Source organism: Scomber japonicus, chromosome 22, assembly GCF_027409825.1.
Source record: "Scomber japonicus isolate fScoJap1 chromosome 22, fScoJap1.pri, whole genome shotgun sequence".
Classification (NCBI taxonomy): domain Eukaryota; kingdom Metazoa; phylum Chordata; class Actinopteri; order Scombriformes; family Scombridae; genus Scomber; species Scomber japonicus.
Genome location: NC_070599.1, coordinates 21,639,277 through 21,666,917, shown reverse-complemented (window position 1 = coordinate 21,666,917; position 27,641 = coordinate 21,639,277). Strand labels below are relative to the sequence as shown.

Here is a 27,641-nt window from a genome sequence, read left to right as displayed (position 1 = left end):
CTGCTATGTGGTTTCTCAAAAACCACCACGATTACATCTGTGGTTTGTGGTTTAACACCTTTGCATCATATGGCTTGAAATCAGATAACAATCTGTAAAGCTAATCTGTCCCTGGGGCATAAAGTCACCAGGTATGAATGAGGTTTCTGACTTGTTGATGCAAAATCAGCAAATTAAGTGTTTTGTGTTTGATTGTAAATTAAAAAAAGATCTGTTTATCCTTTTTTTTTTATTTTTTTTTTTACAAATGTTACTCATGCAAACCATCTTTTAATAGTAATGAAAAATGGCTTCTGGGCTAACTCTGGTGCACTTACAGAAATATGTATTATTGTGCAATCTCCTTGTTAGATGAACCAATGAATAAATAAATACAATTAAATCAATATATGTTTAAATTTGGATTAATGGTTAAAATCTAGAGATACTCAAAGATCTAGATGTCTATGTAAAGTTACGTAAATGTGTAAAATGTAGTTTCACAGCTCAGCATCCACGTCTCAGTGTGTGAGTCCTGGTCCATGTGTTGAATATCTGTGTGTTTCAGTGTGTGTGTGTGTGGGTGTGTGTGTGTTTGTCCTGTTCTGGAGAGTGGCACTCCAGGCTCCGAGCCGCTGCGTCAAACCGTTGATCCCTTTCATCGCGGCTGGACTTTGACTACTTCAAGGTGCTGACGCCCCGAGAGCGACGACTAACCTAAATATTTTCACTTCCGCACACACACACACACAAAAAAAAAGATCTGGCCTATGTGTGTTTTGACTCGCTGGCTCTCTGGAAGAGGAAGACCCCCCGACTGACACACTCCACGTCTCACACTCATGTCACACACATGGCACGCTGCTTCTCCAGGAATTCCATTGATATTCCCAGGAATTCTCTTTTCTTCTCAACGCAATTTTCTTTCTCCTTTTTTCTTCTCTTTTCATTTGGTCTAATGAATGTTGACCCCTGTGATCTCCCGCTGAGAGATACCTGCAGGGAGAGACTTTAAAGTTTTGAAGGCTCTCCCTCCAAAACTACAAAATCATGTGACTTAACCTGATTTTATAGTTTCTAATGAAAACTGCAAAACATTTTTCTTTATCTATTTGATACAGATATGTGGCACTTAAGAGGATCTCGAAGAATTTATCAAGCAAATTACGTCGTAATGAGTCTTAACTATTGTAAATGCCAGAGATCAAAGGTCAGAGATAATAAAAAAAGCTCTTCTAGCATTATCACAACAACACATGTTAAAGCTAAAACTAGTTTAAATGCAACCTGCAGAGATCACTTGGCTCCCGACGAAGCGCTGGGGACACATAAACACACAAACTCCCTTCCTTAAACTCTCTCTCTCCTTCCATACATCTGTGAAAACACACCTCGCTCTCTTTGTTGCGTTGCATTTTTCTTCAACATGCACCGAACCATAAAGAAAACATGGAGCTATATGGGTTTGAAGTTGTTCTATAATGAGGTGGAGGTTAATGGGTCTTGCCACTGCAGGGATTCAACATATGTTTCCCCAGAGCCTAGAGGCCCTGCTGGCGATTTATGGGTACTACAGTGAATATGTTTGTCAAATGAAAGTAACAAAAACACTCACACGCACACACATAAAACATGAGCATCCAGATGGGATTCTATCTAAACACGGGGCCCCGAGAGGTGAGAGGTGTGTGCGTCACTAATACCCTGCTTGTGTATGGTAAGAAAACTCAGGGGTGAGAAGAGCATCATATCTCACCTGCTGTCCAAAATAGTTTTCATTTCACAGGAGTGTGTTTATACATCTGCAAAGAGGTATCTTAAGACTTAATCCATGCAAATTTGACTTGTGGTTACTTTCTCCTTAGTCGATACAGTAAAACATGTCTGCAAAAGCCATAAAGTTGGAAAAAAGTTTGGATGTTATTTGACAAACTGCTGCAAGGAGGGGCAAAAAAGAAAGCACTGACTTTCTAAGCAAATATAAAACCTTTGTTTGTTGTGCATACTCATACTCATTGCACTGACTTTTTGAGCTTCAATGGGGTTTTACAAGGTGCTCATATCATTTAAAATGCATTGCACATTGTTTACTTTGAAACTTGCATCAACTGTTTATGAATCTATAATCTACAATCTGCAAGAGCAACCCTGAATATGCAAATATTCACTGTTATATCAATCGTTTCTGTCAGTACTTGTTCCAGAAAATGTCCTCACGTGGATCTTGTAACCAGGGGGAGGCGTTTTAACTTCTTCTACTGGCAGATATGACAACCCAGCCTAGCCCAGCCTGGCCACACCCGGCCCTGCCTCGCACAGGTTCAAACATGCCCCTCCACCTCCCCTCTGCAATGCTCCACATACATCACCACTTGGCACGGTGCATCGTAGCTACGGGCAACAAGAAATTAGAGAGGGGGAGCGGCGACTTGCCAGCTGAATACCTGGATATGTGTAGCCTGGGGGGATAGACTTGAGAGGCAGGTAGAAGGAGGGAACAGGAGGGAGCAGGAATGGCAAGACAGGAGTACAAAGGTGAAAAGGGAGAGAGAGACCAAAGAGGACAAGAAATGAGGAGACAAGGAAATACAGATAGAGAAAGGAAAGGGAGGGAAAGAGGGTTACTTTCTAAATATGCTTAAAAATCGCACAGATAAGATCTGGATTGTGGGATTTGGTGTTCTGGTTCAAAGAACCGACAACACAACTGTAACTACCAAACATTAGACAAAGCCACGCAGTCAAAATTGCTCTTCATTTTGACTGAAGTTCATGAAATCAGACAAAAAAACATCAAGTTTTTAAAGTTTCAGTGCTGCAGTCTTGACGTGAGACGCTCTAGTACAACAGATGATTCAAGGGTTTATGAACTCCTTTAATGTTTACCTACTATTTACCCAGGGTTTAGATCAAGAACCTCCATGAGAGGATTCATCTCAATCTGTGTCTGCTCAGCTCATATAATAACTAGAAATTTTTCCAGCCACGTGGATGAAAGTAGCTATCGAGGGATTTTTTTCAACCCCAAGCCAAGAAAAACCTCGTCTTCCCAAACAGATTGCAGGGGGAAAAATGACCCTATTTACATTTTAAACATATTGGAAGATTCCTCCCTCTAAAGAGGCAGTGTTTAGACATCTGTATAAACCTCCAAGTAAACAGCATACTGCTCTTAATCGAACATATAAACCTTCATCCCGGAGGTGTATCACTGTTTGGATGAGCTTCGCCTTGACTATTTACCCAGGAGCGCTGGCTGTAGACAAAACAAGATAGTACAGCACGTCCTGATACTGTATCTGAGAGATTGTGGGACAGATGGGAGAAACACATGACTGCTCTGCTCTCAGTGCTATGAAAGTTTTATTTTATTTTATTTGGAGCTCAGCTGATAAGCAAGCGTGTTTGGGATGCAAAGTGGGATTAACAGCTGTCATATCAAACCACCTGTTTTATGCTGGAATTTCATTCTGAATTCAGTGGAAAGTTGAAGGGAGAATCTGTTCATCTGAACTGGTTGCAGGTCACAACTGAGGAATAAATATGTTGACACCGAACTGTACTTGTTTACGAAACCTCTTGATATGATAATGTTTAATAACTTTTTTCATGGTCAGGACAATAAAGCCTGAATTTATTGACATGCAGGTCACATTTATGTCTACTTCCTCACTGTAGAGACCAATGATTCCTAGAAACTCAGTAAAAGCAACCACCTGATCTCAGATAAGTGGCTTGAAATTAATGGATGAATCAACCAATTACAAGTAATGAACCAATTTTATTTTAGTTTTTGCTCAAATTGATCATGAGTATCATGAGTAGCTAGTAGACAGGAAAGTGTTTGCTACAGGTATGATAAAAAAAAGGATTAAACAGCTTCCTGTAGCACAATCCACCAGTCTTATTTGTGGTTTACAGATGCATAACATCTCTTGACAGCCACTGTATACCAATCAAATACAAAGAAATGAGTTACTATTAATATCACTGTCAATGAAAAGCATTTTAAGACCTTTTAAAACCTTTATTTCAGTGCAAGCAGATCAGTTCTTCCACACAAAAGCCATTTCTTTATGGATCTGGCTTTGTGTGTATAGGGGCATGTTGGAACAAGAAGGGGCCTTAAACAAACTGCTGCCAGAAAGTTAAAAGCACACTATTGTCAAAAAATATAATTGTATGCTGGAACATTAAGATTTTCCTCAGATAAGACTCTCAAACCATGAAGAACATTCCCAGATACAGGAATGTCCCCATACTTTTGGTCATAAATCTGTATCCACCATCCATGCATTTACAGCTTCACCTGTAGTTCCACACTTTCACCACATGAGGGCAGTGCGATGAGAAACAAGCATGCAGGTGAAAGATGAGAAGCATCTCAGCCACAGCAAAGATTGAATATGAATTTTGATATTTATGAATGAGAATTTGAGCAAAACAATACATTATTAACAATCATAAAACTTTACTGTTGATGTTATTTGCATGACCCACAGTTTAGATGCTAAAACTGTCAATATAATCTGATGGTGATAAGTCTAGTTGTTTACATATGTGTAGCTGACCTAAAAACACAGCTGCAAACAAGATAACCACCCTAATCTACAACAAAAAAAAGTTCCTTTAATAAAAATGCAACTATATCTTGGTGTGACCTGACTGATGTCTTGCACGTGTCAGCTCTGATTCAGTGTGCTTTATGAATAAGGTACATTTACATCTAAGCTGCTGACTGTGCTTTCTTGCTGTGGTTTGATTAATTTCATTCAGAGTGGGACAAGCTCCCTCTTGCTTCTCCCATCTTCTAGCGTCTGATCTGATCTTGAGGAGAGGCAGGTCACAGCAGGTTCTTGCCCTGCCTACATTTCTCTTAAATATCCTCACTTTAAAAAGCCTCTAATGAGAGCAAACTTCATGGCAGTGTTGCAGCTGAAACATTAAATGTAACTGAGCAATTCAGCTGTTTAGCTCTCTCTTGTTGATTTTGCACTAAACTTTTGGGGGGTAAGTGAAACATTTGCAGAGGAAACGTGGATGACTTCAACGTGAAGACACAGCAGACTAAACATTTGCTGTTCGTGCCAAACAACTCTGACGGCTCTTCAGTCTAGTTCTCTAACATTTTAGCAGACTTTAAGATGGTGAAAGAACATTTAATACATTTTATTTACTGGTGAATAAAAAAAATACAACTTGCATTATTTCAAGCTTTGCAGTTATGCATTTAATACTTCAATAACTTTTTTGAGAGATGTTTCAGCCATAGAAGTTGTTCTCAAACCATTAAGAACAACATTAACATTTAATCTTCCTTATTTGTGTAATACATGAGAAACCTAAAAACTGAAAAAGAAACTGGTAATAATGTATGTATGTATGCGTCCCTCCTCTCTCTCTCTCTCTCTCTCTCCTTCTCTCTCTCTTCTTTCTCATCATCTCTCTTCCTAATTTTCATCCCTTGTCTCTAATTTCCCTCTTCGTTTCCACCCCCCACTCTCTTCTCCTTCTTGTTCTTCTTCTCCTTCTTCGCTCTTTCAGTGCTGTGACAGATGTCTGATATTTCCCGTTGTTCTGACCCGGCGGGGGTCTGTTTGTCCAGAGGAGGCGAGGAATGCCATGCATTCAGTGTTGACACGCACAACACACACACAGACACACACACACACACACACACACACACACATACAAAGAAGCTAAGGTATGTCTTTATCTTCAGAATTTAAATTAAAGAAAACACACACACTGCACTGTGCATAAAAATGATGTGATGTATACCTCACAGTCACCAGATCTCAACCCAACTGGACACCTACAGTATGGAAGATTTGGAGAGTTAGTCACCACCACCACCTTCATTATTATCATCAATACACCAAATGAGGGAACATCTTTTGGAGGAATGGTGTTCATCCCTTCAGTAGAGTCCCAGAGTTTTGGAGGATCTTGGCTTCTATGGTGGCTTTCACTTTCATTTGTCAGCTATTTGTACAAAGAAGGCCACAAAGTTAAGAAAAAAAAAAAGGGAAAGTGACACCTGCAAGTACTTCAGAAATAAATTAATAACAGTGCTCAGTGCTGTCATCATCCCAAAGTAAGTTATTATAAGTAAACGGTGACGAGAGGTGAACCAGATAACTAAATAAATGCATAAACAAGCCATGAATTGGATGACTTAGTCTTCTGCCTCCCTCTGTGTCACTCAGCAATGTGAACAACGCTCCAGCAGGGACTACACACACACACACACACACACACACACACACACACACACACACACACACACACACACACACACACACATCCTTGTGAGGACACCCATCTATATTATGCATTCCCCATCACAACTAAATGTCTAAACCCAACAGTTACCCTTAAACTCAACCTAAACCCAATTCTAACATTCACCTTAAAACAGAGTCCTAACCTTTAAATTGGACTTTGAAGTTGTGAAGACTGGCCAAAATGTCCTCACAACACAAAAATGTCCTGTTCAACCCTAAATTGGTTTTCTCAAAGGTAGAAAGACGTGCACACACACACACACACACACACACACACACACACACATATGCACGTTGCTCGGTGCTGCTGAACATTATCCTCTGACTGCATGCTAAAGGCTTAGTTGCATACCAGCCGGCACACTGACCTGGGATTAACTAAGAGCAGGCTCCACCTGAGCGACACACACACACACACACACACACACACACACACACACACACACACACACACACAAACACACACACACACTGAAGTGTAAAGTACAAACAGTATTTGTACCTACTGTATGTACAGCACAAGTTATTAGGATTTGACCCGAGTTCGGTCTGATGTGGAGGGAAGTAGGGAGAAGGGAAAGAAAGAAGGATACGAAGAAAGAAAAAGTGGCTAAAATTTGGGATAAAGATTGAGACAAACTAAAGTCCTCGTATTGTGACCTTTTACCACTGCGTATAAAGCTGCACTGATTACTATTTTTACACTAACACCGGATCCAAACACTACGAGTATTGTGCAAATTTTCACTTGTACGCAATGAACTCCCAAATTATCGCCCACTCGTTCTCAGCTCTGAGCTTTCAAATCATTGTTTTGGTCTAACTGCCCAAAGCTTTACCGCTTTGGTTGGAGCTAACTTGCTCTCATGAGTGTTTCACAGCTGTTTCTTGATGAATAAGGTCTGAAAAAACATTACTGTACACCACATGCTCGACAATAAATGGCAAACAGACACTGTTGGCGATTAGCAGGTGAACATACAGTAGAGGAGCATTTAACGGCTAAAGAGACAGATATTCCCCTCAGGAGCTGGTGGAGACCAAAAGAGAGCTAAAAGGAGAGCCAACAATCCTCCAAATGAAAGAAAGAATGCCAAAATGTTCACTTTATCTACTTTATAACATCATATGTGTCTTTTAAGGGGCCAAATGTCAGTTAACGCATCTTAATTAAGTTTTGATTAAGAATGGACGAAGAAGTATCTTTGAGTCTTTTGCTCCTGAGAGATGCAAGTTATAACTCGTCCGGCCACAAGAGGTCCTTGCCAGGAAAATGTAAACATCCAGTAGATCATTTCAGGCGAAGAATAAGAGAGGAAACAGACGAGTGGGTCCAATATTTTCATCTAGCTTGTTCTGTCCTTTGAAATGGCCGCTTAGCCAAGTATATAAAAGCTAATGTGGTAACTATATACTGCTGAGTGTGTTAAGAAGTAATAGTCGGTCACACACACACACACACACTCATAAAGTTGCCCACTTCTTCTCCCATGTGGCTGCTAGGGAAGCCCTGTTTCCTCTTCAGCCGAGTGATAGAAGAAACAGGTGCCCAGATTGGACGAAAGAGCGAGAGAACAAGTTGAGGAAAACAGAGAGGAAGAGAGAACCAGATGGACTCCCACGCTACCTGAAGTCTTTATAACCACCGCAAGACATGTGTGTGTGTGTGTGTGTGTGTGTGTGTGTGTGTGTGTTGGGTTGCATGAAGCGAAGGAAGTCAAAACACCTTTCTGTCTCTCTGAAGTATGATGACTTCATTTGTTCGTCTATAGGAAGGTAGAAGAATAAACATTAAGCATGCTGAGGTGTTATGTCTGTTAGTGAGTTTCTGTGTGTGTATGTGTGTGTGTGTGTGTTTGGTTTATTTATTATCGTTTCTCGCCATCTGTCTCTCTCCGCTTAACGTGAGGTTGGTGGCGGACTCATGTGAGATGGATGGACAGATAAAGGGGAGTCGAAAGACCGAAGCCAGAGAAGAGAGGAAGGTAGAAGATGGAGAATGGGAACAATCTTCAAAGAGGAAAATGTGCAATTTCAGTCAAAAATGTTCCTTCAGTCGGATGTTTAAGCTTTTATCACATTCATCTGCTGAAAGTGGAAAGTTTCTATGTGCTCGCCATGAATTTAAACTTTTGAAATCAGACTTTATTGAACCCTGCAGGGGAAGTCACTTGAAATATGTTGTTAAAACATGGGCGAAGGTACAACATGCCCAGGATGAGTACTAAAATAAGAATCACATCCTTTCTCCCACACAGTGTTTAGCTGCTTTACAAGCTTTGATGACATGATACTGAACTTCTACTTTATGTGCTTACCGATTACCCAAATGATGCTCCTTTAATTATGTTGATACTTAGAGGTTTGTGTAATAAAGTTTGGGCAGTAGAAGTTTAATTCATTCATTCATGAAAACGATTCACTATAACAAGTGAAAATAATTAGTTTATATGGTTCAATTAAGTTAATTAAGTTATAGCTCTGAGATCCACTTATCATGCTATAACAAGAAAAGTTGATTTTAAAGAGATAATTGTGCATAATGACAATAAAAGGTTTTGTGACCTGATATATATTAATAAAAGAAACGTTGCTTATAAAAAAACAAATAATTTGGGATCTACTCATTATGAGAAAATATCAAAAATATCTTCCTTAGAATAAGTTTTCCAAATCTGGATATTTGGTAAGAAAAGTCTTTTCAAAGACAAACTAGCTGACTAGTAGACACAAGGCCAGTTCGGTTTGTGCTTTTCATTCAGTTTCCAAATTCACAGTCAAGAATAAGAGCAGAGATAAAGAAAGGAGAGACACAACACTGCGTTAGAGGAGAGCAGAGATGCATCAGTGGGAGACAAGATAGTAATAAAACAGCGTTGAGTGATGTGCAGACGAGGTGTATCAGCTCAGGTCGGATGGCATCGATAAATATTAGTTAATACGTTTAACTTTGCTGCAAAGCTGTAAAACACAAGACATGAATACTCTATATTCAGTTAAACTACCATGAAGACTGTATGAGACAAGAAAGAAGGGAGACATCTGTAGATCAAGGTCACAAACTGATTTCAGACAGATTAAAAAGCTCCTCTCCTCCTCTCGTCTCTTCTTCGGAAAGAAAGAATGCAAAACAAAAAGCGCCTGTGTAGAATAGACACATGTAATGTATTTCAAACTTATAGTCCTCAATCTTTTCTTTATTAATTTGCTGTTTCTGTTGAGCTTCATTCATTGTTTTCTCATCCATCTATCTATCTCTCTCATTTCACTTTGTCCTGAAGAAACACTCTGAGGTTTCTCTTGGGTTGTAAATTCCCAAGAAAAATGGGAAGTGTAAAAAAAAAAAAAAAAAAAAGAAAGGAAAGGATGATGTTCTTTGTCAAAAGGAGGTCAGGAAAACAGAGGAGGAAAGAAAGAAAGGGAGGGAGGGAGGGAGGGAGGACAGCATGTCTTGTGACTGTGCTGTGTAGGTGGATTGTCAGGTAGCCTGCTGGACTGCAGCCACACAAACACACCATAAGCTTAACCTCTTTTAAATTCAAAACTATATGCAGCTCAGCTTGGTGTAAAAGTCTAAAGAAAAGTAAACTTCAATCAGCATGAACAGTTTTTCTTCCACCTCCATGATGGTTTGGATTATCTTACAAACACCACATGAATCTACAGAGGCTGGTGGTGGGCTTTGATGAAGTCACGGATGTCTGATTTTCTCATCAGCACATGAACACAACATAATAGTCAGCCAAAAATACTAAAAACAACCACTAAAACACATTATGAAATAGCAGAAATTGCAGTTCTGAATCATTATCATGAGCTGAACACAAGGTTGACGACTCAATATGAAAACTTCTTTCCACTGGCCGATAAAGGGGAGGAGAGGGTTTTTAGTCACATGTTTTAGTTTTCATTTGAATCAATCAAAGACTGCATCCTTAATAGATGTGTTAATGTGTAATGGAGGCCCAAACCATCTTCAGCGTGGGGTTGGTAGTCACTCATTATGGTTGTTGGTTATCCCTGTGTTATTTTAATGGTGACTAATTAAATAAAAAATGGAGGCAATCTAAAAAATAACTTAAAAAGTTGAATTTCATGTAACAACCAACCCTGAAGAGACTTTGATAAACATCCAAAACCGGGATTTTTAAAAAGTATTCCTGTACCTGTAGTAGTTTAGATTGTTGTTTTTTTTAGTTATACATCTATAAGATAAACCTACTCATACTTTCAATTGGAATGATTGCTTTAATATAAATTCATTGTGGAAAAGCCGGATATTTACATTTTGACATGTAATAAAACCCACTAAAAGTCTTCTCACCTCAATATTTAGCGTCTTAATCCTGAAATGATCTTCTAGGTAACCTCTGACCCCAATCCTGAACATTTAAATACTAACATATTTTTAACAGCGCCCTCTAGGGAGCATTATCTACTGAGTGTGACAACCAGTGTTGGGTAAGTTACTGGAAATTAGTTATTAGTTACAATTTCTAGTTAATTCTCTCAAAAAGTAATTGAGTTATTGTTCCAATTACTACTTACAAAATTAATAAATTGGTAGGGAAAGTAAATTTTGTGTAACTTTTAATGCTTTTAAAATCTAAGAGTTCAATCCACTTGGTAAAGAGTCCATTTAGTTTTACCCCACAAACCCAAATCAGTTCAGTTCATTCCAGTTTCACAAACATAAAAGAAAGACAACTCTGGTCCGCTCCATGTTTTATCGCAGAATCTCAACTCAAACCAGGAAATCAAAAGTTTAAATTTGGAGCATGAGTTCAGGAACAACTTTTTAACAATATATATAACGTTTTAACTCCAGAGATGAGGCGGATGTTTAACATGCCAAGGTAAGATGTTGAGTTGGTGTTGTGTGTGTGTGTGTTTGTTTGCATTGTTGACTCTTTTTTATATAAGACAAAAGTTAATGGAGTAATAAGCCCTTTTAAATTTCAGTAAGTTTAACCCTTTCATGCATAGAGATCACTACAGTGGAAAGCTACTCAAAAGCTGTTTATTATATATATATCTATGGATTGATTTTGATGGATTTCGATTGATGTTGATGCATAGTTACACTTATCTGCAGTAACTTTGCTGGTTATTATGATGTGATGTCATGCAATTTGATGAAAAAAGGTTAAATAAACAAATTAGGAAACATGTCCTGACTGAGGTGATTATAATTGATGCATGAAAGGGTTATCTTACTAGTTACTCGCAAAAAGTAGAGGAATTACAGTACAGTACAACCCCAACACTGGTGACAAATGACCCCGCTCTCCCCTACTATCAACAGGCATGGACATGGAAAGAGTTTCATACCTCTGCAGTGTTTCCATTCGTCTCATGTAAAGAAAAAAAAAACCTCTCGGACAAGACGAAACAGATACAGACTGAGATACAAAGGCCCTTATGGCTGCAGCTGTTGCTTCAGTTTGAGCATATTTGACAAGGTGCTGTACAGCATTTTCCATTGTGGAAAAAGAGCTTCCCAGTTAATAAAAGCTTTTAATCATTTAATTATGCTTTTATGCTTCAGATGTGGCGTTGACATGCCGAAACAGATAAATGGTGAGGTCTGACTCTTCACTTTCCATTGACCGAAAGTAACCAGCAAATTCAATTATCAATTAATCTGCTGATGATTTTCTTAATTATTGCTTATTATTGCTTATATAATGAAAAATGCCCATTCTTATCAAAAGAAATCCAATTTACCATCATGCAGGACAAAAAAAAGCATCAAATCCTCATTCCTCACATTTGAGAAGCTGCAACCAGTAGACATTTGGTATTTCTGCATTAAAAATGACTAAAACAATTACTCTGCTGTTAAAATAGCTGCAGATAAGTTATTTGATGATCGACTAATCGTTAAAGCTCTACTGAAAAGAAATCAGATATATTACATATTTGGTAACTGCCAATCAATCAGTCAATCAACAAGCCAATATCTGATCTAAATTAGTCAAGAAACAAAATAAATGTCATCTTTTAAGCTAAAATGCCAAAGTTCTGCTGGTTTCTGATGCATTTCTCTGTTTGATATCAGTGTAGGTTTGAAATATCTTTGTGGTTTGAACAGTTGGTCCAACAAAATTAACATTTTGAAGGTTTCCCCTTGAACTCTGGGAAACTGTGATGGACATGTTTCATTATTTACTTTTATTTAATCCAAAAGAAATGTATTCGATTCAAGTAGCCTTATAGCCAAGCCGTAAACTTGCTCTGATATTTGCCTCCTTTAAAGCGTTTAGGATCCATAATGCTTCATTTCGAGTGTGGCCTAAGACCCTTGTTTCACCTCACATTCCCACATTTCCTATCACCTCTCCACTATCGCTAAAAGCATGAAAAACAACTTAAAAAGAAAGAAGTGATGGGAAGCAAAGAAGAAAAATGTGATCTGAAGGGTCTTTTTGTGTTACATATCATCAAAAGTCAAAGATTCCAGTAAAGTCTTACTGACCTTAATCTTTAACCTAACTCAGCACAAATCCACATTTAATCTGGATAGTCTCACCGGTCTTCAAAGGAAGGTCGGTCAAACCTTTAAGGGGCCGCAGTTCAACCAGATCAGGGATTTCTGACTTTTGCAAGAGATTTCAAGAAACTTAAATCTCCTACATGTAGTGCAAAGACTGGCTAAAGCTCACTGCTTTTGTCATGTGGTGGGCCACAAATAACATAACTACAGGCCAAGTAAAAATAGGTGTAGACTTCATGGTGGTCCGGTTAATGATCAGCGAAAAGGCAGAGAGAGAAAATATGATGAGATAGATAGATAGAAGGAGCAGACAGATGTAAAGAGATATGGTTGACCTTTTAAAGCCTCAAACCAAACAGCAAGGGATGGAGTAAATAAAGAAGTCTCTAACAAACACACTATGTTTACCCTGCTGTTAACACTGAATGGAGGACGGTGAGGAGGGAGTGATGAGGGGGTTTAAGGTTAAGTGACAGAAAAAGATACCCTGTGCAAAGAGAAGAGTGGAAGAAGGAAATTAAATGAGATTAGCACGAGCAGAGGACAATGTCAGGAGGAAGAGGATTGAGTTATATAGCAGAGTAAAAGGTGTATTACTACTGCATCTATTGAAGCTATTACAATCACTAATATAGCCATTACAGTAGCCACTACAAAAAACAAAATCTCTGCATCTATTGCTGCTCTACCAACTCCTCATTCTCAACTACTGCTACAACTTCTACCACCACTACTATCGCTATTGTACCATTGTTGTTGCTCCTATAGTCACATGCTTACAGTTGAAACTATGCTAAGGCTACTACAGATGGTACATAGCTACTGTTGCTGCTTCTGCTGTTACGACTACTAAATACTTCTTTGCTATTGAAACTATTGCTACTACTGCTACTACAACTGTAGTAATAGTAGTAGTAGTTTCAATGGCAGAGAAGTATTTAGTTGTGGTATTATTAGAAGCAATAATAGTATAGTACTAGCTAGTAGGTGTATTGATACAGTATAGTACTAGGTTACTGTTTCTACTAATACTACAACTAAATACTTCTCTGCCATTGAAACTACTGCTACTACTGGTGCTTGAATTACTACTGTTGTCATTAGCCATTGTTAACCCTCCTTATACGAACTACTACTACTGCAACTCTTACTGCTGGTACCGTGTGTCAAAGTAGACCTTAAGCAAGATATTTAACCCAAAATTGGAGTAAAATGGACAAATGAGTACTTCTACTACTCCACTACTTCACTATACTGTCTCTACTCCTTCTTCTACTGCAGTACTGCTTCTTCCAGCTGTAAATAAAGAGAGTGAGTGAGAAAGTAAATGAGGAGAAGGAGGGAGGAGGAGGAGGGGGTATGTACTGGATTGGGGGTAATTAGCTGTTTAAACATTTGGCGTTAGCTCTCATTGACTTTTGTCCACCTGTTAATCCTGATAGCATCTCCAGCTCATTGACACTACAGTGCAACTTCTACTAGAAAACACACACACACACACACACACACACACACACACACACACACACACACACACGAAGAGACACACATGTACACACTAAGCAATGTTATATGTGTGGAAGTATAACTATAACATAACATGTGAGGCTCTCCAGAGCTGTTTCCTGCATGTTTTTAAGGAGCCCTTCTCCTCCAAGCAGGTGAGATAAAGATGGAATTTGCCTCCGAGGACAGACACAAAGGCAGAGGAAGGAGGGAGAGAAAATGAGAGATGGGGGGGGGGGGAGAAAAAAAAACACAGATCGGGGGGGGGGGGGGGGGGGGGTGTGACACAGAAGGTGAAGAGGATAGAGGTATGCTACGAAAAATGTCAGTATGTTAAGTTTGAGACAGCGAGAAGGAGAGAAATAGAGGGTTTTTTGTGATTATTACTTTATAATATGAAAAGATGCATTGCTGTGATTAAAAATTAATGCAAGTTAGCTATGAAAATGGTGTTGTTTAACGAGGACTTTACACTTTTTGCCCCAAATTGTCCCTGTAAGGTAACTGTCACACTTCCTGCCATTCAGTGTAGAGCTGCTATTGAGCTAAATAAATCAAATCTCTCTCGTTTTTGGGTATTATAATGGGGATACTTCCTGTTTGAGAGGAGTATATATGGCATGCCTGGGAAGATAAGTTCTGGAGAAGCAAACTTTGCCACTTATTTTTGTCTTTGACTCATAAAACTGCAGTGACTGTTCAATTTTTCTACCTTTTAACCTTCTTTTGGTTGTTTTTGCAGACATGTCGAAGGATTTCCAAAGATTGTTTTGTTAAAGTTTCCATAAATATTGAGAGGATTGGTTGGATTAGCGTTACACACTTGCACTTGTAAGATTTGGGATTTCTCGGATTGACTAAACATTAATCTCCTGCGTTTCTTTAACTCGGGAGGGTTGAGAGAGAGAGAAAGCAAAAGGGGGAAAAAAAGGAGAGGAGAGAAGGATTAAGGTATGAGAAGAAGGCAGACAATACAAGAATAGCATGAAAACAAACAGAACAAACACGAAGAAAATATGTTGAAAGATTTGACCTCCTTTCACTCGTTGACTCGCTCTATTGCGTTAGCTAACGACACAGACTTATCGCCACAACACGAGGATGTTATGGCTACCTGGAATCACAGCAGACTAGATTCCCCCCACTCGCAAACTCCACCTGGGATGTGGGTCACTTGAAAGGTTAGGGGATGCCATGAGGAGAGTGTGTGAGTGTGTGCATCTATGTGTGCAGGAAACCATGGCTCAAATTAAGTGTGTGTTTGTGGTTTGCGTGCATGCATGACGGGTTCAAAGAAAAACCTCCAGGTATACATTACAGCTGAACTCCCTCACCTGGCTGGAGAGAGATTCATATCTGTGCAAGGATTAACACTGCACACACACAGAGACACACACACACAGACACACACACAGAGACACACACAGAGACACAGAGACACACACACACAGACACAGAGACACACACACACACACAGCCAAATAGCAATGAAACAGTGATTTATGAGATGCTCCATTTATAATAAGTTAATGATTAAAAACTGAATGGGAATAAAATGTCCTTTGCACATGTTTGTTTGTGTGATTCAGCTGTTTGCATTCTCAGCATTCACCTATTAAAAAAACTCCAAAATATCAACTTTACATGAACTATAAAGACAAATTAATCTTTGAGGTAATCCAGTGAGACTTTAAGGTATTTTAGAAGCCAAAAAATAAAGAACATTTTACTTTTTTTTTTGACATATAGTCAAATAATAATTCATGATCTAGTATTTATAACATATAAATAGTTTTAATATCAATGAATTCTGTTATATTTAATGTTTGAAGATGCATGTTTGAAAAGCAGCAAGCTGAATCTCACAAGACAAATTTGGATAGTAGTGCACACAGTCTCCACTAGGGGGCAACAGTGAGCACACTGGGGCAGATCAGACTTAACGGGGAGTACTGGGAAGGAGGGAAAGGCATTTTAAGTGTGTGTGTGTGACAGAGAGAGAGAAAGAACATGTGACAGGAATGACTTTCCCTTTCCATCAGCATCATTTTCATTATTTGACGAAAAGATCTCGACTCAAGGTCTACTTACTAGCTTTTTTCAGCTCGAGCAAACTCAACTCAGTTTCGAAGCCTGTGAGATGCGACTGAAAGCTAAGTAAGTGGACCTTGAGTCAAACTGTAGCTGTCAAAGTCAAGAATGAACTCTCACATGCCATTTTTAAAAAAAATGTTGGTCTTCTATTAACTTAAAGTTACTTTTTCACTCTATCAATCATTACTCTCCCTCTTTCTGCAGCCCCTTTCCCTCTCACCCTCCTCCTCCTCTTTCTCCTCCTCCTACTCTTCGTCATCTAACCCCCCACACCCCCCCCCCCCCCCAAAAAAAAGAAAAAAAGATGGAGGGTGGAGCCATCCACATTCCAAGGAAACCCCTCCACCCCTCACCTGTAGCTTTATATCTCCACAGCAACAACAAACAGTCAGTCAGTCTGTCCGCTCGACAAGTCACACCTGCAACTTTCCACCATGCATCGCTTTACTTTTAACTTCTATTTCATTCACTTTTGGAAGGAGGAGAATTTAATCTTATTCCACATCTACAGAAATCAGAGACTGAGACTGAGAGGGCTTCACTTTAAAGTTTATATCCAAGTAAAAAAGACAACTAAGAGAGCATCTGCAGTCTTTAAGAGTGATATGTTGGATGTCTCAAGTGTGAAAATGACCTTCAATAACAAAATCTGCCTAGCTGAAAAAAAGCCAAACCACTAACAATGATTAGTTAGCCTAACAAACCTTGAATGGACATACTCCCCTCTCACATACTGACATAAATCTCAACCTAGAGCTCCATTAAAAGTGAATCTACAACACGTTAACTGCCTTAGAGGCTGCGTTCATGCTATGTGAGGTGATGCAGTGTTGCCATGGTAACTATAAATGCAACAGCAAAGTGTTTATTGCTAGAAATGTAAAAAAGAAAAAGAAAAAAGTCAGACTTGTGCTGTTATTATAAAACTGATATTACAACAAGGGGTGCAGACCTGATTGGGCACGCCTGCTGTGTGGGGGCGGGGCTCAAGTATCCCACCCTCATGAATTATTAATGAGGTGTTGAATATTCATCATATAGAAAACCTATTGGAATATTACATGAGAAGTCAGGCTGAGATGCCTCCACAGATTTTGGGTGGCTTTTCAATGGTGGAGTTTGATGATTAGTAACATGCAAAAAAAAAAAAAAGTTAGAAAGCTGCACGAGAGTTGAAGAGGAAAAGGTAAAGCATACACAAACACACAAATACACAAACACACACCCCTCCTTTGCTCCTAAATATACGTCAAGTGCAAGGCGAATTTCATTTTAACGCCACAGAAAGTGCTAGAAGAGACTCCAAAGTGATGCTGGCTGCACAGAAAATCATGTTAGAAAGTATTTGAAGCAATAAAAAAATGAAAATTTTTTTTTTTGAAGCTTCATAACTAGAATATACTTGTAGTATGACAGTAACAAGGTGCTGTCAACGTGCATCACACCTGCAGAAGAAGCACACCTGGATTACAGGCTGCAAAAAAATACAAATAAATCCACATTTCCTCTCCTCTCTCTCTCTCTCTCTCTCTTTCTAGGAAGTCCTTCATTATGATTTTACCAAACTATGACGCACATGTCTTTTAGATAGTAGTAGTAACAGGTTGCAGGCAGTGCTGAGGTAATCGCTGACAGTTAAGTTTTAATATTTTAATGAAGAAGAGAGCGGGCTTGTGACGGCGCACTGCACCCGCCAGCGCTCCTCCACACACACACATACACACACAAACACACAAACACACACATACACACACACATAGATTTCACCTGAATCGTCAAAATATGATAACAAGGAATAAAAATAGATGCAGGCGAGGTGAAAAGTGCGCCGGGAGTTGGCGTGTTGATACAGGTTGAATTGGGTTCCATGGAAGAAGAAGAAGAAGAGGGAGAAGAAGGAGAAGAAGAAGAAGTGTGATGCACAAGGAGAGAGAAAGGGAAAGAAACTCGGTCCGATCTCCCATGAAACTGCACACAAGCACACCAGCTCGTGAAGGTGCTCCGTCGTTAAAAAAAAAAGAGAAAAAAAAGTGCCGTAAAAAAAGGTGTATGATTGTCTTAATTACATGCGTTGGGGTTATTATCTTCACTGTAACAAAACGGAAACGGCGACGGGATTATTATTAGAGCAAGAAGCACTTGTTATAAAGCAGCCTCTCTATTTATAAACTTTAGTGGGAGCTTTGGTTGGGGAGAGCCGGTGGTGTCCGGCGCCGGCTGTCGGCAGGTCTCTCGGGCTCTGTCGTATAGGGGGGTATCTTGCATGGGGTCAAAGCTGTTAGTAGAGTTTTAAAAAAATATCTATGCACAAATTAAAGGAAAAGGAGATGGAAAGAGAGAGAGAGAGAGATTGGGAAAGCAACTTACCGCTGAGTTGGATCGCTGCACCCCGACGCACAGGACGAAGAAGAGCAGCGCCACGGAGAGCTGTCGCAGGCTGTTCAAGTCTTTATTCATCTTGCGGGGGAATAAATCAAGGATCCGCCTGCGTTAACACTGACAAACTCTACGGTTCTCTACTCGGATGTCATAGCCCTGCTTCCCCCCCTGCACATGTGCCCCTCAGTGAAATAGAATTAATAATAAAAACACTTTCTTCTTCTTCTTCTTCTTGGCGTGGCGGCTGTTGTTGCGCTTGCAGAGGATCCCAGTGGTCCTAGCTCTGGCACCGTGCGCCTCTGCAGTCCCCCTCTCTAACTTTTTCTCTCCTCGACTTGCAAACCTGCCCAAGCCGGATCTACTTCCCACACCCAGAGCGCACTGATATCAGCCCCATGCACCTACACCAAGGAGGAGATTTAATGTAAAATAAAACTTCAGGATGATTTGCACCCAATTTTTTTGTACCCTTAACACACTTTTAATGCGTCGTTTCAATCCAGTTCACGACTATTTTCTGTTGTTTTAGATTCTTTTCCAATGGGAAAATAACTCAATAGTGTTAAGACCTCTCACAGGCGGAGGGATATGCGTGCTGAACCAATCCTAACCAATGCCTGAGGCTGCACAAAATAGGTTTGACATTAAATCTTTATTTGGCAATTTCTATAGCCTATGCCCGAACACGTTACATTCCTGTCTCATTATTAAAGGTCAAATTCTTACTTTTCACTATTGACTGAAGGATGCTTCTGGCAGAATAGAAAAAAATGACCCTTTTTAAAAAAAAAAAAAAAAAAAAAGAAGAAGTGTATCATCTTGTTTTCTCAGTTCACAGGTTATTAGATGAAAAGTCATGTTCACAACCCAGAGGAGAAAGTTACTGACTATAGGCGAAGTATTTATGGATGATAAAATAAGAAATTGCTGTCACACAATCTATAAATGTCATTGTAATGTATTTCATGTCTGTTACAATAAATCCTGAGAGTGCTGAAGCATCTGAAATGCAGACTGTGGTCTTAATTAACCAGTTTATGCTCATTTATCTCTTTCAAAAGTTTCTAATTGATTGGTTTTTACCTCTTTTGTTAAGCTGGCTCATTTTCTTTCTTTGCTGTATTCATAGTCAGTTGCAAAAGAAAGTGTTGTAATCAAGGCAAGACTGTTGCATTAAGTAAACCAAACTTGCAGGTAGGGCTGTAACGAACAATTATTTCTATAATTGTTTAAAGGCGTTATCATTGAAATGTCAAAAAATGGTGAAACAATGTCTAACAGTGTTTCCCAGAGCAACCTCAGCTGTCTTACAAGACTAAAGAAACCAGAAGAGATTCACATCAAGGGAGATTTTTTTTTACTTTTCTCTTAAAAAATGACTCAAAACTAACAAAATGCTTTTTATAATATGTGGTGATTCATTTTCTATCGATCCTCTTATCAATGAATCGACTAATTGTGGCAGCTCTGTTTGCAGGGTTGGAGGAGCTAGGGTTAGGGTTAGGGTTAGGGTTAGGGAAGACATTAGGGTTAGGGTTAGGGTTAGGGAAGACGTTTTCAGATCCTTGACTTAATGCAGCAATGTAAAGAGTCCTGCATGAAAAGTCATTCTTAAGTAAAAGTTCATAAGTATTGGCAGCAAAATGTAGTTAATATATTAAAGTCAAAGTTATAGTTTTGTCCCTCTGACTGATAAATGTGAAGAAAGAAGAAAAAATAAAGTTCTGATATACAAATGTGTTTTCAGCTTTTTGGACTTTTCCCTCTAATCTTTTGATTTTTGGTGAAATATTGGATTGGAATGAAACCATGTGAGAAGTTTAGAGAGAAAAATCACTATTTGGTGGAGCTGTTAACAACTCATAGACATCTGGGTTTCATCTTTAACAATGTGTTGTATTTCAAAAGCTTGTTATATTATCCATTGTGTCAAATCTTCATCTTAAAAGTAATTAAAGCTGAAATGTAGTGGAGTGGAAAGTAGAAAGTAGCATCAAATGGAAATACTCAAGTAAAGTCCAAATACCTCAAAATTGTACCTAAGAACAACACTTGAGTAAATGTACTTAGATACTCTTCACCATTGCCCACATGTTTGCCAACAACATCGATATCAGTTCTTTTATGTTCTGTAATGCCAGTAAATTGGAATAAGTTACTTACAACCACCACACATTTTAAAAGAAGGTCTAGTTATGGAAAGCTTCGTTTGTTGGATGGTAGACTTTGAGTAATTTGACTGGACTCCTGCATCTTTACAATCTTTGCATCAAGGACCACGGTCAGTTTTGGACATTTTTGTATGTATTTATGTCAAATAAACTAAACTACAGTAGAACATTACAGTCAGTAGCCAATCTGTAACTCCATTATTAGCAAAGACAAGAGCATGCAACTGTTTTTATGAAGTTTTTACACCATATTGACTGATAGAATCAAAACTAGTGTAACTTTCTTGTGTTTTCAGGAGGTTTTATATTGTTTCTACGCTGCAAAAATGACCCTGAATTCCATATATGACAAGTCATCATTGGTTTACTTGGAGGTAATGTTTCAGATGTATAATTTTTTAACTTTTTCTACAAAGGTTATAGATTTAAATTAGGTTCAGGATTGGAGTCCAGCAGTGAAAACAAATAACACACCGACAAATGTGCAAAACTAAAAAGGTCCCTGGAAAGATCCCTGTGGTACTCCGCAGCTAAAAACTGCTCTTATCTCTATAGCTAAAATAATTCCAGCAGTAACGTGACTGTAATATTACAACAGAGGACAAATAAATGTGACGTGATGAGTGATGTTTAAAGGCTCAGCTCAGGTCGACTATAATAGAACATTCAAGAGCTAAATGAGGACTGTTTGCAACCCGAGTAACTCGGCATCTGCAACATTTTTAGACCGGAGATCCAAAACAAAGCTGTTCAAATAATCGGCAAAGACTTTATATCACTTTAGTTTATGATGTCAGTTTAGTTTTTATATTATTTTTAAGCTTCTTTTTTTAGATAAGACCCTCACAACTGGGTTAATCATGCATGTTTTTTGAAGTTGGGAGAAAAACTTTATTGAAGAGGGTTTATTGCAAATGTGATTTTATACAGTAATATACATGCAACTACTGGGGATTGAGTACATATGTCAATGCTTAGTGGGGTTATATGATCATTATATTGATTACATGTGTGGTAATGTTGCATAAAGTCACTTTAAACTACACCAATTAATGGAAAAACTTTATTATATTGTTGAAATAAGAGGGGATACTATCAATGAAAAGATACAAAAGTGTTAAATAAGGCAACTATAAACTAATAATTGAGCATCTCATACCATACATAAAGTAGTTATAGTCTCATATGTGTGATATAGAACAATGATTTCTTTATTTTTTTATTTTCTTTTATGGATTTTATGGATTAAAACGAGCCAAGATTATAAAACAGCTCGGGACAGACTCGTGTCTTTGACCGATCTGAGCTGTTTCAAAAAAGGTTATGAGCGTGGAGTTTAAACTGCTGCTATAGCCAAAGGTATGGAGGCATGAATGACATGTGTTGGCCCCTCCTCCCCATTGCTGCTGTGGTGCGCTGCTGAGTTGAAGCGCAACAGCCCGGAGAGCGCAGCAGCGACTTCACCGCTGCAACTTTGGTGAGTTGGATAAGCTCTGATTTCTTTTTTTAATGAAAGAAACGAGTCGCTGTGCTTCTTGTTGGGTTTAAATGCTTAGACCTCTGCGTGTGTATGTGTGTGAAGTCCCGTCTGTGTGTGCGTAAAGTAGGTTTTTGTGTTTGGCGGTGGGACTACTTTATCTCCCCTCTTTCCTCTCTCCTGTGTGTGTGTCTCCGGGTAGATGACAGGGTTTTTTGGAGCCGTCGATGAGCGCGTTTGAAGTGGCTTGCTGGTGAAGACAAGGGAGTCGAGTCTCGACCTGCGGTTCCCCTTCTGCCAGTCGGATCCAAAAATGAAATTCCTGTAAGCATTTCAGCTCTTTTTTAAAAACTATCTAACTCCATCCAAAGTCAGATTTCGGCTGTGCAAAGCTGCTTCAGCCGTGGTCGTGCCTGTGTTGGAGCAGCTCCGGCGCAGTTTACCTGCCAGATAATCATTGGGGGGGAGGAGGGGGAAAACAGACACTCACGGGGGAAAAAATTAAAAATATGTTTATTTCTTTTTGCAGGATTTGTGTGATAGCTGTCGCCTTGGCGGTGGGGTCTACACACGGAGTAAGTCTCATTTGTTTACTATATCCTACTTGAGGTGAAGTGCTTCCTCGCTTCGGTTTATTTATAGCGCTTATAAAGTTATTTTTCTCTTTTTGCATTGCGGCTGTGGAAGTCCTGTTTTTTCTTGTAGCAGGCAGACAGACAATGTTGCACGTTACTCATATTGGATCAGCAGCTTGAGCCACTGTGACCAAACCGGGAGCTCACTCTGCCTCAACTACACTTTAAAAGCGGTTTTGTTGCATTTATTTTAAATGTTCATATAAGTTTATAAAGTGATGCTCTCTCATAGTAAAGACCCTGCACCTCTGCACAGGTCTCTCTCATGTATTTACCTGCTCCATGCGTCACGCTGTGGGTGTTTTCAGCCTGTCGCACATTTATGAATATTCTTTTAACCAGCTAACAAAACTTTAAAGGCAGTGAATTGATATTTGGGGGGTTTAAATTCATTAAGAAACATTTATATATCAAAGATCCAGACGCATTATTTCTGCTTAACACTTTCCAAACTATGTGGACGGCCCTCACAAAGCTTTATGGTACTGAAGTGTGCATTTTTAGGTAGCCTGAAGGACTAGGGGGGGAAAAAAAGGAGTTCATATTTGAGTGGGCCCGCTCAGAGTCATTTGCAATTCAAACTCCGCCCTGCTGATGAATATTTAGGATAAGGAGATTATTGGGTGTCTTCTGGAAGCCACACCTAACTTCCTCTGCTGAGGTTCACATCTGCTGCAGCGGCAGCAATGCAACCTGCTTCCATTACAGTCACAGATTAGTCTTTAATCATTGTATTTTTAAACACTTTATTGTATTAACCACTTGTTATGACTGTTTTAAGTTTAATATATTGTATTTGCTTTGTGGGATTTCACCCCAATCCTCTACTTTCTAATTTGAATCACTGTCATAGTATCTACTTATATTGCTTTCTGTCATTTCTAGCAGAGTCTTCTATCTTCAAACCTCCTTTAAAAATAATATCACATGAGGAGAAGCAGCTCTTTAAAGTTTATTTAAGGAGATTAAGATATAAAACACTTCTGTTGTGCATGGAAAAGCTTTATGTGTTAAAAAAACCCATTCATGCTTCTTTAATCCATCCTCAAGCATCATTGGCTTCAGTTTTGGGGTTAAAGCGTCAACCACATGCACAACAAAAGAGGAGCACATGCAAAAAAGTTAAAAATAATACATTATTGTGACACAAACTGGCCATCTGTGATGACAAGGGTCAGGTTAAGTTGTTAAAAGAAGGGTTCAATGCAGCACCGCACTCATTAGCTGGCACATTAGAATAAGAAAGAGCAGCGGCGGTGTTTGAAGATGTCATTCAGAGTGAGAGAAGGGGGCAACATGGGTTCTTTAGTGTTAATTTGGTGGAGGAGAATCAAAAATGGAAGCTGTATCTCTTTAGATGAGAAGAAAAAATGACAAGAAAACAACTTTATCTAGTTTAGAGAAGACACCATAATCTGATTGGGCTCATAGATCTTCTTTAGTTGACCCTTTTTTCTACTGATTGCATGCAAATTCAAGCACAAGAAGCTCAAAATCAACCCTTAACCGCCCTCACAGTCTTGAGTGACATGAAAAAAATGCAAGCGAGGTCGTCGTCAGCTGTGACAGAGACGCTGACAGGCAACATGAAAGCAAATCGGCGCCCTAAAAAGCTTCCTGCGTCTCAATAGACCTTCAGCTGATCGAGCTGCATTGACTTTGAATCGACTCCTCCTCCCACTTCCAACCTCCCCTTGTTTCAAGTGTGTGTGTGTGTGTGGGGGCGGCTGAGTCGATGCATGCATGTCTATATATGTGTGTGTGTGTGGGTTGAGTGAGTGAGTGACAGTTGTGAGTTCATTGGGTGGTCCAGGCTGTCGTAACCTCGGTAACCGTGTCTCTGGTCCAGCTGTGAGTTGAGCCAAAAATGTGAAGTTCGTGGTCGTCTATCACTTACTCCGCTCTGTGCTACTGTACACTGAGAGCAGAGTAAAAAAAGAAAAAAGTCTTTATCAGGTGTTATCAGTGCCGGCAGATAAGACTAAGCACACACACGCGTGCACACACTCGGTTATCTGTCAATGGAAATACTACAGCCTGCTAGATTACACAAGGCTTGCAATGTAATGAGCTTAAAATAAGTTTGTTAAAGGTGCAGAAACTGAAATATTAGTCGACTATAAGCTTTACAGACACCAGATGTGCTGTAAAAATGTCCTTTTATAGTAGATATCTTGAGTGTTATAACAGCCAGGTTGTATAATAATGAATTGGCTTGAATTTGGTGAAAATATAAACTATTCAATGTGGAATTATTTAGTATTTAAGCTACTAAACTGGATCATATTCAGCCTTGTTTTCAAAGTAGTTTGCCCCAGATTCATGCACATATTTGTGTTTTCTTGCAACATCACAGCTTTAGCATTTAGCAGCAGCTCCTATTGCAAATATACACCTGCTGTCCACTTTATTAGGTTCACAAATACAATCTAATGCAATAACTCTGCCATGAATTCAACATTTATGAAGATTATACATTTTCATTTTTGTTGACACTGTCAGAAATGTGAATGTTCTACTTCATGTAAGGTTTTAATGGGGGATAGTTTTGTACTGGATTGTTTTATATGGAAAGGTGTTTCTAATATTTTGTCCACCCCATTTACAAACTGTACATGAAGGGGGCAAAATATCAGGAAGACCTTTTAGTACACCTTTCACTTTTCTGACACAGGAAACAAAAACTTGCAGTAGTATTCATGGTACAGGTGTTATATGGGATTTCATTAGATTGTACAGGTGTACTTAATAAAATGGCCACTAGGAGTAGCTAAAAAAGCATTGTACACTATTTTCAATGAGTTTTTAGTCATGTAACACAATCTGGTGGCAAATCTGTTGGACTTAAGCTCTTGTGCTAATTACGTTGCTAAATGTATAATGTAGCTTTAGCTGTTTGTGTTCTTTGCTATATGGCTAGCTAGCTAACCTTAGTATTTAGTTATTTATCATTTATGGTCACAAGTAGATGTATGTTAGCTTCATTTACGGGGCAGCGGTGGCTTTGGAGGTAGAGAGGGTGATCTGATACTGAACCTCAAATGCTAGTTAGTGTTTAGCAAGTTATGATGCTAAAACCAAATTCAAGCTAACAAGACATAACTCTTTTTAAGCTAGGAGCTAAGCGCTAAAGACCTAGCCTAACAGTTTACTGAACTACATTAAGATAAATTTGGAGCAATGAGCCTCTTTTTTTTGACTATTTACCCTTAATCGTATCATTATTTACCAACCCTGAACAAACATGACAGTAAGTGTTTTAGCTAACTCTTCTTTAGCGTCTCTAATGGCGTCAGCTGAGGTCGACGGGATACTTGTAATGCACCTTTTTTTTTGAGAATTATGTTAGAGCGAACATTGCAGTTGGGAGAGTCTGTAGGAGTTGCTCTAAAGTGTCTGTATTGGCTGACACCGCTGTTGGCACAGAGACAACATCACACGGGGGTGAGGAGGAATGGCGAGGAGAGGGGAGGAGGCATGACGGGAAAGAGAGGAGAGTAGAGGAGTGGAGGGAGTGAGTCGGTACTACCTGGGCAGTTAGGAAATCATCCACAAATGTACTCTTTACATTTCTTTTGACCTAGTTGGGATGCAATGTGGGAGCCTTTTAGACATTTGGTCATACAGTTAAGTGAAAATGAGAGTTTAGGAACAAATTTAAACACATTTTTTAATGTTATTTTTGTATTTCTTTAAGCCTTAAAGTGTTTTTTTTAGTTTTGGTAGCGTTTTTCTGGCCAATTTTGAGTGCTTGCTTTACAGTTTGGGATTTTTTTAGTGCTTTTTTTTTTTACAGTTACACCCAACCATTGGTTTCCATTTAATTTCATACACTATAATAACCAATTAGAAGACTCTTGAAATGTCCCTGAGATGTTCCTTACATTATTAATGCGTGTTTAGACAAGCTCAGTCATTTTCATACCAGACAGAAATTAATGGAAACCAATGGATGCCTTAGGTTACAGTCAAAGTAGCGTCGGTTTATAAAATGAGTGGCTGTGTTGTAAGAAGTACATGATTCATAATTGTTTTCAGTTTTGTTTAATCTGTTGATTGTTTTCCTCTCGAAGAACAGATAAAAAGGCCAATTATAATTTTGTAGAGCGTGTTTCATCCGACCAACAGTCCAAAACTCATGTATACTATCATGTATCAAAGCATGAAATCCTCACTCCTAGAGCTTCAATGGTTAGTCAAATTAATTGCCAACTATTAATAATACAAGAAGCAAAAGAAGAGAAAAGTGCTGAAAGTCTCTGGTTCCAGACTCTTCCAGACCTCTTTAGTCCTCTTTGACAGTAAATCTTTAGGTTGTGGACTGTTGGTCGGGACAAACCAAGACATTATAAGTAGCACCTTGATCTTTGGCAAATGTTAATCAATGTTTTCCACCATTTTCTTCCATTTTAAAGGCTGAATGACTAATTGAGAAACTATTAAGCAGATTATTCAATAATGAAAAAACTCATTAGCTGCAGCCCTCATGTCTGAGTAGCTGCATATTTTTGTCATATATGGGCAGAACAACTGGTGTGGTCCTTGTAAAATATACAACGTCTCCTAAAATGGTCACGTTGTTGCACAGTTTGTAATACTCAGAGATAAATTGGTGCA

General features: G+C 38.9%; 2 protein-coding genes across 2 annotated transcripts in view; one reads left to right on the top strand and one right to left on the bottom strand.

Annotated features, from left to right (window-relative positions):
* The window catches only part of col4a5 (collagen, type IV, alpha 5 (Alport syndrome)), a 50,679-nt gene extending 31,860 nt beyond the window's left edge, over window positions 1-18,819 (bottom strand). The window contains exon 1 of the mRNA XM_053343778.1: window positions 18,730-18,819. Coding sequence (XP_053199753.1) covers window positions 18,730-18,819 — 90 coding nt within the window. The remainder of the gene's footprint in view (window positions 1-18,729) is intronic.
* Window positions 18,820-22,702: 3,883 nt separating this feature from the next.
* Window positions 22,703-27,641, top strand: part of col4a6 (collagen, type IV, alpha 6) — a 139,016-nt gene continuing 134,077 nt past the window's right edge. Inside the window, exons 1-2 of the mRNA XM_053343159.1 lie at window positions 22,703-22,713; window positions 22,919-22,964. Of these exons, the coding sequence (XP_053199134.1) occupies window positions 22,703-22,713; window positions 22,919-22,964 (57 nt within the window). The remainder of the gene's footprint in view (window positions 22,714-22,918; window positions 22,965-27,641) is intronic.